General features: G+C 36.0%; 1 protein-coding gene across 2 annotated transcripts in view; it reads left to right on the top strand.

The window, feature by feature from the left end:
- Positions 1–9,102: 9,102 nt before the first annotated feature.
- RUNDC3B (RUN domain containing 3B) overlaps positions 9,103–19,254 on the top strand; it is a 168,091-nt gene continuing 157,939 nt past the window's right edge. For both annotated transcript variants that reach the window (XM_072784329.1, XM_072784320.1), the window contains exon 1: positions 9,103–9,229. In XM_072784329.1, the coding sequence (XP_072640430.1) occupies positions 9,147–9,229 (83 nt within the window). In that variant the 5' untranslated portion in view covers positions 9,103–9,146. The remainder of the gene's footprint in view (positions 9,230–19,254) is intronic.

The raw sequence follows: 19,254 nt of genomic DNA, 5'->3' as shown, positions 1-19,254 counted from the left end.
TCAAGCTCTAAATTTTTTATCTCATCTCCAAATGGTTTCTCTTTTAGTGAGCACATCTCAATATGCAGCATTTACTTTGTGTCACAAACCTGGGGATGGACAGGAGTCATCCCTGGAATGCCTTCTCCCTGCTTTCTCTGTTCAATCCCCCAAATCCAGCTTCTTCTCAACGGTGACAAAAAACTTTCTAAACCACTGTAACCACTATTCTTTCTTACTTGGGTTGCTATCAGAGCTTCCTAACTAAATTCTCCAATTCTATTTTAGATCTCTTCTAATCCACTCCCCACACAGGAGCCAAAGTAACTTATAAAAATGCATATATGACCATGTTAAACCAACAGATAAAACTTGCAATGGTTTCCCTTTGCCCTCAGGTTCAGTTATGAAGGCCCTCTATGATCTGGCTTTTGCTCATCTCTCTAGACTCAGGCTAATTCTCTTTGCTCCCTCAGGATCCAGCCATGCTGGCCTTCTGGCACCTCCTTAGAGCTTTGCTGTGCCCTATGTTCCTACTCCCTGGATTCCTGACACAGTCTTTCTGTACACTATCCCTCCTCCCAGCTGCCCAACATGCGTTTGCATGAACACATGCATACACACACACACACACACAAACACACCCTTCATCACCTAGCTAACATGTAAATTCTTCTGACTTAGTGTAAAGATCACTTCCTCAAGGAAATGTTCCCTATACTTTCTGATTAGATTTGTTTGCCTTGATAGTAGTTCATAGGTATTTTATATTTCTCTCACATCCTGATTACAATTTTTGCTCATTACAAAATGTGTCTTTCCCTTTCAGATGTGAGCTCTATAAGCAAGTTTATCTCTGTTTTGTTCTTCTGTTTCCCAGCAAATAAAGCACAATGTGCATTTTGTAAATATTTGCTGAGTGAAGGAATAACTAAATTAATAACATTGCTCCTTCCACTCATTTTGCCCTTATATAATACTGGGTACTCTTCTTTTTCAATACTCATTCCACATTAGTAGAACAGTATTACAAGGTCTTTGCTGGGAAACAATATGACTACGTTCATTTGTAATTCTAAGAACGATTCCTATTTCTTGAGACTTGGAAGAAAATAATACACTAGTATTTTTTTTTTTTAAATTGGTTAGACCAAGTCTGAAATTCTTGGATCTCTGGAGATTTGATTTTGGGGTTTACATACATGTTGTTTTAATTATGCTTGGAAATGTTAATACTTCTTTAATATTTTGTCATTAGATTTGGACATCTTCCATTTTTAGGGTTTGAAGTAGTATGTAAATTTTGTGAATAGAAACTAAGTGACATGTATGCTCCTTTTGTAACTAAATGATGTTCTATAAACAATACATTTCAAATACCAATTGTATGGTGTCTGAGTATTATCTCTTAGATGAATGACTAAAACACATTGTTTTAGCACTTCTATAAGCTCTAAGATATCTGAAAGATAAGATATTCACTAACCACTTAAGTATAGAAATTCAGCTGGAAAGACAAGTTCTCATTTCATTGAATGTAGAATAGTTTGTTAACTTTCTTTTTTTTAAGAAATCATAGAAACTGTAATCTACCTTGAGAAAAGATCTATGCTTTTGGCTGAAGTGTTCCTTCTTACACACCATGTTTGGACAGTGGTAACAGTGATAATATTCACTGAATACTGTTTATGTAAAGCCATTGTCTTCCACTAACTCATTATTGAAAATTACGGAATGTCAAAATGTGGAGGGAGAAAAAGATCTTAATACATATGCATTCATGCCTTCCTATTCTATGTTTTTCCTCATTCTCCCAACTATTCCCATTTTCCCAGACACTTCCTTTGCTTCCTTTAAAGGAAATAACTGCATAAATCCTGTAAACTTATTGATGGAGAAGACTTATTTAGAAAGAAGAGGGTTTTTTATTTTTTAAAGTTTAACTTTTAATTTATATCCTGGTCTGAACTGCTTCATCAGAACCGATAAGGCAAATTTTCATGAAGATTAATTTTAAGATTGAGGTTCTTAGAATAGGATTTTCTCACTGCCACATAGATTAAGAATTCCTTCATGCTTTCTTGCAAACACTCCCATGGCCCTAGCATTGTGGATGAAGGACTCCAGGAAGGATACCCTGATCAAGCTGACATCTGCATCCACTAGGGATTAACTCTCCAGGATTTTGTTTCTTATCCACCCTTTCTTAATTGTAGGAAGAAAAAAATACTTACAAACCATAAAACCATTAAAGTAGGATTTTGGTGTTTCTTCACCATCGTAGAATCATGATACATGATACTCTTTTAGTCTACATTCAAGAAGACATGAAGGAATACATAGAATTGTACAAATCAGACAGACATCTAGACTAAGTTGCATGCCATCACTCCCAGGCTGCAACAATTACCAAAAAATTCTTCCCACACACTCCACTCACAGAGACTGTGACAACACCTTTCTGGATTTAATTACTAATCTTCTCATGTCCCAAGGCTATCTACCCTGAGTGCCATGTCATCCAGAAACTAGCTCTGAAAATCACTCATCAAATCATTCAAATATACTCCAGCTTATTAGTCTGATTAGGCCTAACTGTACCTTTAAGAAACTTGAAAATACTTAACAATCACTAGTTCAGGCTTGAAATCTTTATGAACCTGAATTGCTGTCCTTGACACCATGATGGAGACCATTTTAAGTTCTCCTTCCAACAACAAAACAATGCACTTCAAATATTTATCTTCTCAAGGTCTGATATAGCTACATTTAGTATTAACTCATGTGGTTTACTTAGAGGGAAAAAAAATCAAACATGGAAATATGGGTTCTCAAAAAAAAAAAAAAAAGATGCCCTTAAGTAGTACACTAGCTGTCTGAAAAATCGTAATTATGTTTCTTAAACATGTGATGTTGTTCTGCACCTGAGGAACCATGGAGAGGTGATTAAATACATGGATTCTAGAACTCAAATTTCTGTATGGGATCCTGGATGCAAATTTCTGTTCTACCACTCACTGACTGTGTAGTATTATACAGCATTTAACTTCACTGAATCTTCATTTCCCCTTCTTTAAATGAATATAATCATAGCCCTGCTTGTGTCAGGATTACTTGAAAAAACACCAGATTTATAGTTCAATTTTTTATTTCCTTCCTTCAAGTGCATTAGGAGCTCCTTTGAGGGAAAGGATTAACTCATTTCTCTTTATATCTAGAGTACTTGTTGCAATTGCTCAATAAATATTTGTCAAATGTTGTTATGGATTTCATAGATCTCAGGGAACATCTGCTACATGCTATAAAAAAATTTAAAATAATATATTTCCTTTGGAATCAGACTACCAGGGCAAAGACTTGTATGTGGTGGCAAAGAGCAAGGTATTCCTCCTGATACTGATCACAAATCTAGATCATATCAGAGTATCTAAAAAGTTTCCAAATTATATAATTCCCACCAATATAGGTGATTCATTATATGCATGACTAAACATGGTTAATTTATACCTCTGCAACATTTTTTTATGTAATCATAAATCAAAAATGATTTCTTCATGAAAACTTGTGTCTTGATTCTTTTATTTGAAACAAACATGTATACAAAACAAAAAACCAAATCTGCATAGATCAAAGAATTTCAGAGAAACATTTAAAAGAAATCAATGCTTTATTTTCTTTATAGTCTCAAGAGATGATACTGACACAAACTGAATAGTCAGAAGAGAACAGCATGGTGATCAGAAATAAACTCTTCCAAATTGTATATTAGGAAATAATATTAGTAAAAGAAGCATTACAAGTAATGGTAAAGAAGGGATCTTTCAATAAATTGCATTTGAGCAATTGGCTATTTATGTAAAAATAGACCCATTTAGATTTTTACCTTATACCACCTACCAAGGTTATTTTAGACATGTGCCTTAAAGTAAATAAAAGAGAAAACACAGACAAATTGGAGGATATAATTAGGTATGTATCAAACCTCTGAAGAGAGAAGAACTTTGTAAATTTAAAATTAATAAGGAAAAAGTCACAAAAGAAAGTATTAACACATTTGACAAAATAAAGACATAAAACACCTGTGGGTAAAAATAATTAAAAGGCAAACCAGACTAGAGAAAATGTTTATAGTGGACACGAAAGACAAAAAATTAGTATCTTCACTGACCATTGAGCATACTATTGTAGAGAATTCCTACTAGGTCTCAATTTCCACATTTGCAAAATGGAGATAAAACAGTCTCTTATAGGGTTTTTATTTGAATTAAATGAAACAATGTATGTACAAGGCCTAGCACAGAGTAAGCAAATAATGAGTTTATTTTTAATTTACCATTATAAAAATACAAAGAAAATTAATGACTTTAAAGTGCTGAGATAGCAGTGTCAAGATAAATGGCATGTAGCTCTTAGCTAAACTAGACTTTTTTTTTTAAGATTTTATTTGTTTATTCATGAGAGACACACAGAGAGAGAGAGAGAGGCAGGGACATAGGTAGAGAGAGAAGCAGGTTCCCTACAGGGAGCCCAATGTGGGACTCAATCCCAGGATTCCAGGATCACGCCCTAGGCTGAACCCAGCTGTCCCATAACTAGACATTTTAAAATATTGAAATATTCAACCCAAATGCAAAATAATAATTGGCACTTAGTAATAATAACTTGGCCTTTCTGTTGTTGTTTTGTGTTTGCCTGTCCTCTAAGGAAAGATTTTTTTAAAGTAATATCTAATTGGCAAGGTGTGGTGAAACATGCATTTTTATGTGTTTTTATTGTGTTTGTTTTGGGGTTTTTAAATAATATTTTATTTATTAGAGAGAGAGCAGAGGGAGGGGCAGAGGAGGAGGGAGAGGGATAAGCAGACTGCGTTGAACACAGAGCCCAAGGTAGAGCTTCATCTCACAACCCCAATATCATGATTTGAGCTGAAATCAAGAGTCATCCACTTAAGCAACTGTGCCACCCAGGCACCCTAGTGTTGGCACTGTATTTGTAAATTAATGTAAACCTCTTAGAAAACAATTTGGACTTAAAAAAAGAACCTTATAAATGGGGTGCCTGGGTGGTATAGTAGGTTAAGTCCAACTCTTGATTTTGGCTCAGGTCATGATCTATTGGGGTTGTGAGATCTAGCCCCACCTTGGGCTCCATGCTCAACAGAGAGTCTGCTTAAAACTCTCTCTCCCTATCTCTCTGCCCTTCCCCCCAAATAAACAAAAAATCGTAAAAAACAAACAAAAAAAACAACCTTACAAGTATTAACATCTGTTCTTATAACTAGACTCCTAGATAATGGTTTTGGAAAAGTAATTCTAAATACAAAAATGCTTTACAACAAAGATGATTGTCATAGTATTATTTGAAGTGCATGTAATGTACTGGAAATTAACTAATTATCCTACAATAGGGATATAAAAGTAAATTATGGTTTATGACCACTTTCATATATAAAAGGACTCTGAAATAACACAGCAAGAGTTTGCCATATGAATAAATAAAAAACATAGGATAGAGAATTGTTTTTAGCATTTAATTACAATTGTATAATAATACTTGCACAGAAAAAAGCCCTGAATATTTGGAAAAAGAAAATGTGAATTATTCTTTCCAAAATTCAAAAATAAGCACATACTATTATTCTATGAGAAACATGATATATTTCTATAAATATGACACCTTTTTAAAATAAAATTTTTTTTTTTTTTTTTTTTTTTTTTTTTTAATTTATGATAGGCACACAGTGAGAGAGAGAGAGGCAGAGACACAGGCAGAGGGAGAAGCAGGCTCCATGCACCGGGAGCCCGATGTGGGATTCGATCCCGGGTCTCCAGGATCGCGCCCTGGGCCAAAGGCAGGCGCCAAACCGCTGCGCCACCCAGGGATCCCTAAAATAAAATTTTACTAAAAGAATAACTCATCCTTTTAGTTTTTGAATTTTATAAAGTTTTATCAGAATATAAGGGATTATTATTTAAAACGAAGAGTTTATATATATTTTAAAAGTCCATTTAGTGTCAGTTTTTCTGTTTAAATGTTTGATTCTGTGTTAAGGCATTATACTCTGTGGCACAGGTTTTGTGGCAGAAAAGGAATGCAAATTGCTATTGGCTTTAAGAAACTCATAATTGGGGCAGCCTGGGTGGCTCAGCGGTTTAGCGCCGCCTTCAGCCCAGGTCGTGATCCTGGAGACCGGGGATCGAGTCCCACATCGGGCTCCCTGCATGGAGCCTGCTTCTCCCTCTGCCTGTGTCTCTGCCTCTCTCTCTCTCAATCCTCTCTGTGTGTTCTCATGAATAAATAAATAAAATCTTTAAAAAAAAAAAAAAAAAGAAACTCATAATTGGTAGAATAAATAAGGTGTTGCCATATAACAAGATTTATTTTCTGTAGTTAAATTTAGTACAACATATATTATGGAAAACATAGGTAACAAATATTTTAGGAGAAACATACCCTTTAAAACTTGCTCTGAGTTATTAAAACATAAGACTATATTTGAGCTGTCTCCCTGTAAGTATGTCAACCCTTACAGAGACAGTAAATGAGGATACATGAAAATTATTACATTTAGGTGTAATTGAAACACACATATCTTATGTCTAGGTACACAGTAAAGACATCTGTCCCTGGGGCAAAGAGGCATCTTGAGTGAGGGCACTCCTCACATAAATGGGTCTTCCTTGGGCTCTGTCAACACTCAAAAAAACAAGAGGCTTTCAGGGCTGTTTAAGCTAGGTACTACTTGTTCTACTTGTTTCTCTTTTTTTCCTTATATGTATTAACCCTCTCACATTTATTGAATACATCTAGCTTTACATATGTTTTAAGGTATTTTGGTATATTTTTATTCTGAGTCATTCTACGTAGATTTTAAAATTTAACCATCAGAGGACAATCTGATATCCAGGTTCAGTAGGAAAACTTCATTATGGTTCTTGAGAACAGAGCAGATGCTTCAAACATAATTATTCCAAGTAAATTTTCTATTTCTCTTCTTTCTTGTTGTCATTTTGTATTTTATTGCCCGGAAACATCTGAATTATATTATAGTAAATTTATTTTAAATATTCTCCTCTCAGAAATAAAACTTTAATTTCTTTCAGTCAGATATTAGCTCTAAAAAGGGAAATTGCCAACTTTGAAAGCTTTACTTCTATTTATTAACCTGTAAAAACTTGACTTCTGTTCCTATCCTTTGGGTTCATGATAATATTTAATGTCCTCTACTTGCTTGTTCCTCATTTTAACCAAACTATTCTAAATACTTTAATAATTCTTTTACTTTATAGGGTTGCCTGGGTGGCCTAGTCAGTTGAGAGTCTGCCTTTGGCTCTGGTCATGATCCCAGGGTCCTGAGATCAAACCCCACATAGGGCTCCCTGCTCAGCAGGAGCCTGCTTCTCCTTCACCCTCTCCCTCTTCTGCTCCCTCTGCTTGTGCTCTCTCTCTCTTTCAAATAAATAAAATCTATTTTAAAAATATTTTTTTACTTTATAAAGCCTTCCAAACCAAAAAATAAACTTACCATGTGATGAAATAAGAAAACTTGACTAATATTTATGTACTGTAGCTTACAACATTTCTAGTTTATAGCATTTCAAAGTTCATGCATGACCTTGCATTGCAAAGCATCAAATGAAATAATGATATTTCTCAAGGTGAATTTTATTAAGTAAGAAGAATGTTGCAATCTAAAATAAAGCAAACTGAAATCTGTTAAAAGTCAGTTTAGGTATTTACAACAATTATACTATTGGTCTCACCTTTTATTTTTGTTATTGACTTGTTTCCTGTCTCTCCTGCTACTCTGTAAATTCATTAAGGATTCATTAATGTATCTTGTCCACTGCTATTATTCCTCAAAGCCTGTGCCAAGAATAGGGGCTTCATCTGATTTAATGAATGAATAAGGTTGGGCTGTGTGTTCACTCCATGGAGTTAATGAGAAGCCTAGAAATGAAGAAGGCAAAAATGAGGAGTTACCCTAAAATAATCCACCTGCTCCCTGCCCCTGGTCTCACTCTCTCCCATTCAAATTCCATATGCACCAGAGTGACCTTTTTAACATTAATAGAAAAACAAATCTGACCCAGCACTTTTCTGACTAAAACATTTCAATGACTCTCAACTGCCTACCTATCACAGTCCAAGCTCCTTTGCCAACAAGAGCTTCCGAATTCTGGCTTCTCTCTTGACCCTCTACTCCGGACTTACCTTACCAACTGTAGCCCCAATATTTGCATGTTCTTCACTGCCCCAGACTTTGCCTATGCTGCCCTCTGCTTGGAACGTTCTTCCTCCTAAAGTCCAATCAGTTAAGTACTTCTGTCACCTACTCAGCAATTCTTTCTTTCCTACCTCTGGCACCCAAGTAAAATGAATCATGCCCCCTTTGATGTTCCAATATGTATTGTATGAGGTTTTATTATGAGAGTATTCATTGGTAGGTTGTAATGACTGGTTTATGTGTTTCTGTCATCTACCAGTCTGTGAGCACTTTTGAGGGAAGAAACTGTCTTATTAATTTTTGTAAGGCCAGCATAAGACCTAGAATACAAGTGCTCAATAAATGATGAGTGAATGAAAAAAAAGGAGATAAAGTAGGAAAAGAAAGCTGAGGCTGGTCTCATTGATTCAAAAAGTCACATTTGAACAACTATCAAATGTCAAATTCTGTTCTACATCAGTGAACAGAACATGAAAATTTTTGCAGTGATGAAATTTCATGGCATAGTGAGAAGAGATAGAAAAGGAACAAATATATGAGTGGAGAATATATAGTATTAAGATGGTGATAGGCCCTACAGAGACAAACAAAGCAGTGGGAAAAATATAGGGAATTCAGCAGAAAGGGATTTGTAATTCAAATAGGGTATAGGGAACTCCTTGCTGAGTAAGTGACTGAAGGAAGAAAGACAATGGGCCCTGTTCTTATCCGGGGTACAGCATTATAAAGGCCCAAAGCCCCAGGGCATGCCCAGAATGCTCCAGGAGCAGCAGGAAGCCAGTGTGGCCAGAACAGAGTGACCAAGGGGCATTAGCAGAGGATACCATGTCATAGAATTAACAGCGACCTATAATTAGATCCTTGGAGTGAGAGAGAGAATCATCAGAGTTTGGAGCAGAGGACTAACGTAATCATCACTGGTTGCTAAATTGAAACAAGAATGTTGGAGGCCCAGGGCAGAAATAGGAAGCTGACTGGGAAGCTATGTGTAACCCAAGTGATCCCAGAGGAGCAGCAACGGAGGTAATGAGAAATGTTCAGATTTTGATATATGTTGGAAGTACTGCCAAAGAGATTGTAGAAGTGATCAAAGGAGGAAGGAGAAGAAAGGCAAGTGGTTGTATCAGAATTTCCAAGGTTTATAAATTGGGGAAAGTACATTTAATCTAATTTTATGTTGGGGAAAATGATTTTTCAATACAAATCACAGAAAGAAATCACAAGGAGATCTACAAAATCTCCTTGACTGGTGGGGATGATGGATCCTCAGAATACCAAAGAGATCACGGAGAGAGAGCCTAACAATTCACCTTGTGCTTGGCCTCATTATTAAGTATGTTCATAGTAAATAAATGGAAGGCATGATTTATATCTCTACAGCTATTGCTTCAAGTAAGTATAACATGTTGTAAGGAGAGTAGATTTTAACATAAACTTTGATGTTGTAGTGATGGGATAAAGTAATAAGAAGCATCTGCCCTATAAACTTATGTACCTGACTGCTATTTACATCATACAGTGATATCTTCTATTACTTGGAATAATGAGTATCTTAACTGTCAGCATATCCTGAGCTGTTACTGAACTATTGTGACTTCTGGGTTGTTAGTTCTTGGAAGTCTTGTACAGCATGAGTGTATAGAAGAGAAGGACAAAGATGATTTAGAATACCCGATTAGCAAACCTGGAAAATTAGAGAATATACTTTATAAAACTACGAAGAGGAGGAAATGTCTGACAAGGAAGGATAGATTTTCAGTCCAATCTGGAACTGGCACAATTTCTTTTGTTTGAAGGAAAAATAAGAAAGAAAACAGCACTAAGGTCAAATTCACAACGCCCTTGTCAAGCCACATAGTACAATTTTGGAAGATACTAGCTAAATTCAGACTTAAGGTTCTGCTGCTTCTTTCAGGAAGAACAATTAAAAATAATAGCTAATAGCTAACACTTGTTAAACATTTTCTATACACCCAGTTTTAAGAGCTTCATTTGTATTTCATTTAATCTCCTTCAAACCCTGTGTAATAGGTACTGTCATTGTTATACAAACTTCAGAGATCAGAAAACTGAAGGACATAGAAATGTAATTTCCCCAAGGTGATATAGAGTTCATGAAGGACAGAGCCAAGAGCTATTGCACAGCTTCATGGTTAGCGAAGATAGAATTTGTCTGAAAACAGCTCAGTAATCCATAATCACTGTATCCTTTGAGAGTTAACAAGAAAATTTGCATACATTGTTAAGGAGGATTGGTAGAGTGATGGTTAATTTTGTATCAATTTGACTGGCTATAGGGTGCCCAGATTAACATTACTTCTGAGTTTGCTAGTGAAAATGTTTGGATGAGATTAGCCCTTGAATTGATGGATTCAGTAAAGTAGATTTCACTCCCCAACATCAGTGGGCATCATCTAAGCCACAGAGGGCTTGAGGAGAACAAAAGGTGGAGAAAAGAATTCATCTCTTTTCTTTTTCCTGCCTCACTTCTGAACTGGGACTTCTCATCTCATATTCCCCTGTTTTTGGGTTGGAAAGTGGCTCCCATAGTATATATACTATATATACTTAATATTTTATATATAACATAGAGATTATATAGTATTATAAATATTTACATGTAGTGTTATATATACATATAACACAATAGTACATATATACATAAAATACAATACATATGTATATATAAGAGCATACACACACACACACACACACACACACTATTGGTTCTGTTTCTCTGGGTAATCCTCACTAATACAGGTAGAGAATGTGTATATGTGACAAGGGAGAGCAGGGTGCAAACTCATGGGAATGAGGTATGGGTTGATTTATGTTATAAGGTCTATTTAGTCCATCCTAACTATCAATTAGTGTTCTGTCCAACCCTGCAAACTGAAAATCACAAAATTAGTAAAATAAGATTATCGAGATCTGCTGGCCTGGGGTTTTGTGAAATGGTTTAAGACACTGGTCTGATTGCTAAATTTCCATTAAGTAGGGGGTTGTGAAGCATAACCAGGACAATTCTACACTCAGGCATTGCCTTTAAAAAATATTCATTAGTTAAAATAAAATAAAAAATAAAGAGGAAAGAATGAGTGAGCCAGCATCCTTGAGGGTGGGTAGGGATGGGTTAGGGAAAAGACTAGACATCCTGAGGATCAAGGGACTGAATTGAAATGGATGGTCTCTCAGGAGGACCTCCACCTACCAGACATCATCCACCAAAGGACCTGCTCGGCTTCCTCCTCCCTCCATCCCACCCTAGCAGACCCATTTCCCCTGAACAAACTTCTATCATATGATTGTTGAGGGTGAGGGCATAGACATCTGTGTGGGGCTGTGGGCAGGAGAAAGTCTCACTCCATACCTAAGCACAGGTTAGAACCAGTTTGGATTTTCCCTATGAATCAGAGCAGGATGGGCATAGCATGTCTGTCATAAAACTACAAGTAGAAAATCAGAAAGCAGTGGAGTACAGCCTGTGAGTCAATAAAAAGACACAAACATTTAATCTGTGATCTACATGGTTACTATACCTCAGACTGATGATTGGTTCTGAACTTCCTGACAGAATGTAAAGTGACAAATGGTCTAATATATATAGCCTTCAAGGGAAGGGTTGCCCACCTAACAATGGAGTCTAAAGGAAATTGTTTTTTTTTTTTTTTAAAGGGGGGTGCCTGGGTGGGTGAGTTGGTTAAGTGTCTGCCTTTGGCTCAGATTATGATCTCAGTGTCCTGGGATCAAGCCTTGCATGGAGCCTCACCTGGGGCTCCCTGCTCAAGTGGGGAGTCTACTTCTCCCTCTCCCACTTTTCTTGCTTGTATTCTCTCTCTGTGTGTCAAATAAATAAGTAAATAATCTTTAAAAATAAAAGATAAAAATTTTTAAAAAGAAGAAAAAAGTTATTCATTTTGCTCAAGAAATTAACATGCTTTTGTCTGTTCTCTAATTTTTCTTTGAATAGAAGATGATAATGACCCAAACAACCAAACCTTGATGAGGCATATGTCAAGTGGAAATTCCCATATGTTATAAAGAAGGGGTTTTCCAACAACAATCTCATACATTGTGTTGATGCTTAGAAAACTCTGAAGAATAACAACATGTAGCCTTCCATCTGAGGCAACACTGCAGGTATATTACTGCAAAAGCAGTGGAGATCTTTGTGTTTGGGTATTATTATCTTCTTCTCCTACAAAGTACAGCTTGGCCCAGTATATGAGATTGCATGACATGAGTACCTGTTATTAGGACCTACTAAGGCTTTATTTTTTTTTCCTACAAAGGCTTTAAAGGGAGAAATAGAATTTTCAATCACAAAGCCTATAACCTTAAGTTATTAGGGAAACTCTAATGAAGACTTGCATTCTGAGTGCTGTCAAATCATAATGCAGTAGCACTTTTTACTTGCTGCTTTCAACCATTCTCTACATGGCAGCCCAAGTGAGCATTTCAGAACTCAAATATGGTCTTGTCAGACTTTTGCTACAGTTCCAGGACTTCTTGGTGCTCTTAAGATAAAGATAAAAATGCATAACATGAGGCTCTGTGTAAAGCAAATCTTATCTTCCTTTCTGGTCTTATGTCCAACAATACCCTCTCCAGGGGGAGCTGGGCCTCCCCATCCTGTGTGTGGGCTCTGTGTGGAAGAGCTGGGAGTCGCTGAGGGAAAGTTTCCTTCTGGCATTGACCCAGGGCTGAGAGATCCAGGCCCAGAACTCCTTCTCCAGCTTCACTCTGATGAAGCTGTAGACACTTGTCTGCCCTGGGTGGGGTCAGCCTTGGGGCCAGGCACATTGGGCACCCCCTCCCCATGACCTACACTGCCAATGCTGTTGCCTTCTACTTCCACACCTTTTCCTAGGGCCTGGCTCCACACCTCCAAACCCAGTGGACATTGGGTGCTGGAAAGGAGGAGGCTTTTTTTCCCTTTTTTTTTTTTTTTTAAAGAAAAACACATATAAAAGAAAATAAATGCACTTTATCCACTCCTAAAAAAAAACAAAACCTCCTTTCACTAGGAGTTCCAGGTACATTAACCTCAGGCACAGAGTATTTCCCCCAGCCACAGGTCATTAGTACATGCTCTTAGTCTTGCCTGCATTCTTTCTCCCACCATAACCCCCTTTTCCTAGGTAATTCCTAATTCTTCCTTCACACCTGAGCTCTATTATTAATTTTTTTCTTGATATGCCTGCAGGCATTCAATTCCGGGAGCACTATTGATGTTACATTCTATGAGAATAGTACCTCTTGGAGTCCTGTTTTTGCTTTTATGTGGTTTTTCTCTCCTTTGGAACATTTACCATTAATTTGCATAAGTTTATATGTGTTTATTTCATTGGTTTGTATTAACACCTCTCTTTTTCTCTTTCATCTAAACTTTAAACTCAAAGAAACCAAGAATTTCGCTGTACCTCCACAGCCTAGCACAGTGTCTGCCATAAAAAGGGCAACTTTAATGATTAATTTCACACATCAGCTTTAATAGGCTCAGGGATGCCTTAATAGGTTCTAAAACGCTATTTCTGGATGTGTCGTCTGTAAGGATATCTGTGGAAGAGATTAGCATTGGATCAGTAGGCTGCATAAAGAAGATTACACTCACTGATTGGGTGAGCATCATCCAATCTGCTAAGGGCTTGACCAGAATAAAAAGGAAGAAAGAGGGAATTACCTATTAGAAAAGCATCCACAGTCTCCTATTCTCAGGCTTTTGGACTCAGAACAGGACTTACACCATCAACCCTTAGATTCTTGGGCCTTTGGAGTCAGACTTACAAGGGCTTCCGACTTGGACTGAATCATACCACTAATTTTTCTGGTTCTCTAGCATGCCTATGACAGATCCTGGGATTTCTTGGCTTCCAAAATTGCATGACCTCCTTGCTATAATGAATCTCATCTTACATCTATCTTTTTTTAAGGTTTTAAATTTATTTTAGAGAGAGAGAGTGGGGGCGGGGCGAGTGGGGAGGAGCAGAAGAGGAGGGAAAAGAATGGGAAAGAATCTCAAGCAAACTCAACTCTGAGTGCAGAGCCTACTGTAGGGCTCATCTCATGACCCTGAGATCATGAACTGAGCTGAAACCAAGAGTCCAATACTAAACTGACTGAGCCACCCAGGCACTCCATATCTATCTTTTTACATACATACACATAGTATTGGTTCTGTTTCTCCGGGAGATCTTGAATAATGCAGCAACTGAAAATATATGTATTGAATGAATAAAAATGACAAATGTTGTTTTCTCAAGCCTTGGGAAAGCCTCGGAGACCCCCAGTGGGTTGATGGTCTCTTTGAAGTTAGCTGTATCGAAATTCCTATAAGAATATCAATAGAAATGATTTGGAGTGGGGAGGACAACACCACCAAGTTAACAAACATTTAGCAAAATAAATGACTTTAAGGAATGCATTGTTTCTTTCACCACTGCAGTAGGCAAAGACCTAAAATGGTCCTTATGATCTCAGCTCCCTGCCTTTACACATATGATTACATTATTTTCCATGGCAAAAGGGATTTCGCAGATATAATTAAAGTTACTAATCATTTGACCATGGATAGGGAAATAAGCTAGGTGGGCTAAACCAAATCACACAAGCTCCTTATTCATTTATTTATTTTATTTTTTAAAAAGATGTATTTATTTGAGAGACACAGAAAGAGTAGGGGGAAAGAAAGGCAGAGAGAGAGGGATGAGAATCTCCAGCAGATTCCCTGCTGAGCATGGACACAGGGCTCAATCTCGGGACCCTGAAATCATGACCTGAGGCAAAATCAAGAGTCAGATGCTTAACTGACTGGGCCACCCAGATCCTCCTATTTTTTATTTTTTTAAACATTTATTTGAGAGAGAGAGAGAGAGAGAATATGAGTTGAGGGAGGTGCAGAGGGAGAGAATCTTTAAGCAGACCTTCTGCTGAGCATGGAGCCTGATGCGGGGTTCCATGCAGGGCTCCATGCGGGGCTCCATAGTGGGGCTCCATCCCATAACCCATGAGATCATGACTGTTTAGATCATGACCTGAGCTGAAACCAAGAGCCAGACCCACTCATCCCACTGAGCCACCCATGTGCCCCAACATGAGCCCTTTAGAAGCAGAGTTTTCTCGGGCTGGTAACAGAAGAGAAAATGGGAGTTTCAAAGCATGGGAGGGTTTTGGCACATTGTTGCTGATTTGAAGATGGAGGAAGGGGTATGAAAAGGATTAGAAAGTTATTTTTGATAGTTGAGAATACCCCCAACCAACAGCCAGCAAGAAAATAGGGACCTTACTCCTACAACAGCAAGGAACTGGATTCTACCAACAACCTGAATGAATTCATAGGTAAATTCCACCCATGGCCTCCAGATAAGAACATAGCTTAGCTCACACCTTAATTTCAGCCTTTTGAGACTCTGAGCAGAGAACTCAGCCACCTATAGAACAGTGAATTAGTAAATGGGTATTTTTAAGTCCCTGTATTTGTGGTAATTATATAACAATAGAAAATTAATATAACCACCAAGTGTTGGCTTCCAAACTCTGCCAACCAATATCTGAGAGGATATTAACCTCATTATCAATTATATGAACCACAATAAATTAAACATAAGTTTGGTAAAAACTCCAATAATGACCATAACATTCTTCTTTTCTTTACTTATATTCATTGGATGGCATAGATAAATCTACTTCACTAGCTTTACTAGTTGAAAGATGCATTTTTTAAACACCACATGAAGACTTTAGTCATCATAAATTAGTATACATATGAATAAATATATAAATATATATGATTAAATTGACCCTGAAAATTTAGGGGGGCAATCATTATTATCATTGTTATTTTAACATTTTTAAAGTATGCATAAGCAAAATTGAGTTGTGGGTATAGCAAACTGGCACTAAAGTGTGTTTTAATTCTCTTGACTTTATAGATCTCTCAGGGAGAATTTTCTTGAAAATTGTTTAAGGGGAAAAAGTCTCATTTAGTATCTCTGCAGGAAGGATTAAAGCGATATTCTTTTTTTTTTTTAGAGATTTTATTTATCCATTCATGAGAGACATAGAGAGAGAGGCAGAGAGACACAGGCAGAGGAGGAAGAAGGCTCCCCATGGGGACCTGGATGTGGAACTCCATCCCAGGACACTGGGATCATGACCTGAGCCAAAGGCAGATGCTCAACCACGGAGCCACCCAGATGCCCCAAAGCAATATTCTTTTTGATACCCTTGACATCGTGGCCAAAATACTATTTAGAACTTTGTGAGTAACCCATTTCTCACTGATGTTTAGCTTTGCCAAAATATCCCCAAGTTAATTTTTTAAGAGCTTACATTTGAATATGTTTCCTCAGATAACTTATAGAATATTATTTTGTAGAATTTATAAAATTGGTATTCACATATTCTTACCTACGAAAATAAATTCTTGATGTTAAAGGGATTTCTGTGTTACTGCACTAACCTCACTATTAATCTTTATTGTTTTGAGCTAATGTCTTGCTATTTTATAATATGTTTTTATATACATTACAACATATTTTAATATCTCATAAAGCAAGTCTTCTGTTACTTTTCTTTTACCAGATATTCTTGGCTATATTTGCATGTTTATACTTACAGAAAAAATTTAGAATTACTTTTCCAAGATCCAAAAATGTAAACCTGCTTACTTCATCATGGACAATTTAGTCTTTCTGATAACTTACTAAGATAAATAATAAGAATCATAATAATTCCATGTAATGCTTATTGTACACCTAATAAGTGCCTGTCAATATTATGAGTGCTACATGAATAAACTCAAATATATAGTTGTTTACCTGGAAAACTAAAAGAATCAACTAAAAGCTTATTAAAAGCAACAAACACACTTAGAAAGGTATTGTGCAAAAATGAATAGTTTCCCTATGTAAAAATTATACCTATTCAGATATATAATGGAAGAAAAATATCATAATATCAATCTAGAGCTCTATGGCAAAAACTACAAAACTACACCAACTGAAACAAAAGAATATTCAAGGAAATAAAGACATACCATAGGTCTTAGAACAATGTAAATATCATAAAGTTGTTCATTTTTTTGTTTACCTAATCTAGAAATGTAATGCAGTTCTAATCAGAATTTCTATAGGCTTTTTGCAGGAGAAAATGTGTCACAATTGAGTCTAATGTTTATATGAAAGAAGAGGCATTCCAGAATTACTGAAGAATATTCTGAATGAAATAATTATGAGATACTAGCCCTACTATATATTTAGAAGAATTATAAAGCTTCAGTACTTATTCAGTTTGGTACCACTAACTCACAAATGATAAATCAATGGATCAGAATAGAAAACCCACCCAGAAATGGACTCAAATATATACAAATATTTAGTACCTAATGAAGGTAGCATTTCATATCAATGGAAAATAATGCATTATTTAATACCACTATTGGATAACTATTGGCCATTTGGAAAAGTTAGACTTTTACACCAATTGATTCCTACACCAAGATAAATTCTGTAAGTATCAAATATACAAATGCAAAAAAAAAAGAAAAATAAATAAACCACAGAAAGATATGTAAACATTTTTATAATCTAAGCATAACAAGCTTCTCTAAGCATGAAAACTCAAAAACCATAAAAATGAAAATATGTATATTTGGCTGCAAAAAATACGCAATATTTGAAAGAAAGAAAACATTAATAAACAAGCACAAATAGTGATAGACGGTGAAAATATACATCAACTGTATGTTGCATGAGCCCATCTGGGTAAAATTAAGTACATATATCACTATTGTATGCCTGGAGAGATATCTTGAAAAAAATTACTGTGAAATATTTATGTTAATTGTCTCTGTGGATTTATTATCAAGAACATAAAACTTTATCGCAAGTCCAAATTTAAAGCTTATTACATGATAAATTTAATATCTCAAATCAGTAGGGAAAAGATGGATATTTTAAGTAGTAGTAAAAGATCCATAAAAGATGGATCATTTAATAAGTAGAATTGGACAAATGGCTAATCATATCTTCATGTAGCCCATATATATAGATAATCTTTTTTCTTAATTGAAAAAATATTCATTGAATAGTAAGAAAGATATACCAGGTGCTAAACATAAGGAACATGATATCTGTCCTCCTGGAGCTATAGTGCATATAAATTTTACAGAAATATGCTTTTAAAAATGAGATTAATGAGATTTATTTTTTTCTTTTTTAAAAGATTTTATTTATTTATTTGAGAGATAGAAATAGGGAGAGAAAGCAGGAACAGGGAGGAGAGGGAGAAGCAGTTTCCATGTGAGCAGGGAGCCTACCTCGGGGCTGGATCCCTGGACCCTGAGCCATGACCTGAGCCAAAGGCAGATGCTTAACCAACTGAGCCACCCAGGCACCCCTACATGAACTATTTCTGATATAAACAAGCAACCATGAAATCTCTGTATAGTCTTGGGAGTGGCAAAGGCCTTTCTAAAATGACCAAAGGAAAAGCCAATGAAGGAAAAGATTGATGAAGTTCATTTATATAAAACATTTCAACGTCTCTCTATATAATAACTGAATGGGCACTATAAAAGAGGCAACCACAAACAAGAAAAAGTAGTTGTTATATGTATAGCAGATCAATATAATAATAGGCTGTTATAAAAAAGACTAATACTCTTTTAGAAAATACAGGCAAAGTGCTCAAATAGGCAAAACCCAAAGACAAAATATAGCTGGCCAATAAGCATATGACATAAATGTGCAATTTCATTACTAATACAAAATTAAAATATAAATACGATAATGCTCTTTTCTTATTTTATTAAACAAAAAAAGACAGCAAGAAGAATGATAGCTCCCAGAGTGAAAAGGCTGTAAAAAAATGCTCTTATGTGCTGCTGTTAGTAGGAATGTAAATTGGTAAGACATCTCTAGAGAAAAGTTTAATTTGTATTCATTAAAATTTTTCATATTGTTTGACTCAACAATACTTTCTGAGTCAAAAAGTGTATGCGACAATTTCCCTTAAAGCAGTAATCATGGATATGCGGATATTACGGT

Source organism: Canis lupus, chromosome 18 (assembly GCF_048164855.1).
Source record: "Canis lupus baileyi chromosome 18, mCanLup2.hap1, whole genome shotgun sequence".
In the NCBI taxonomy this organism is placed as follows: Eukaryota; Metazoa; Chordata; class Mammalia; order Carnivora; family Canidae; genus Canis; species Canis lupus.
The sequence above is the reverse complement of the archived record's forward strand: the minus strand, read 5'-3'. Positions and strand labels throughout refer to the sequence as shown.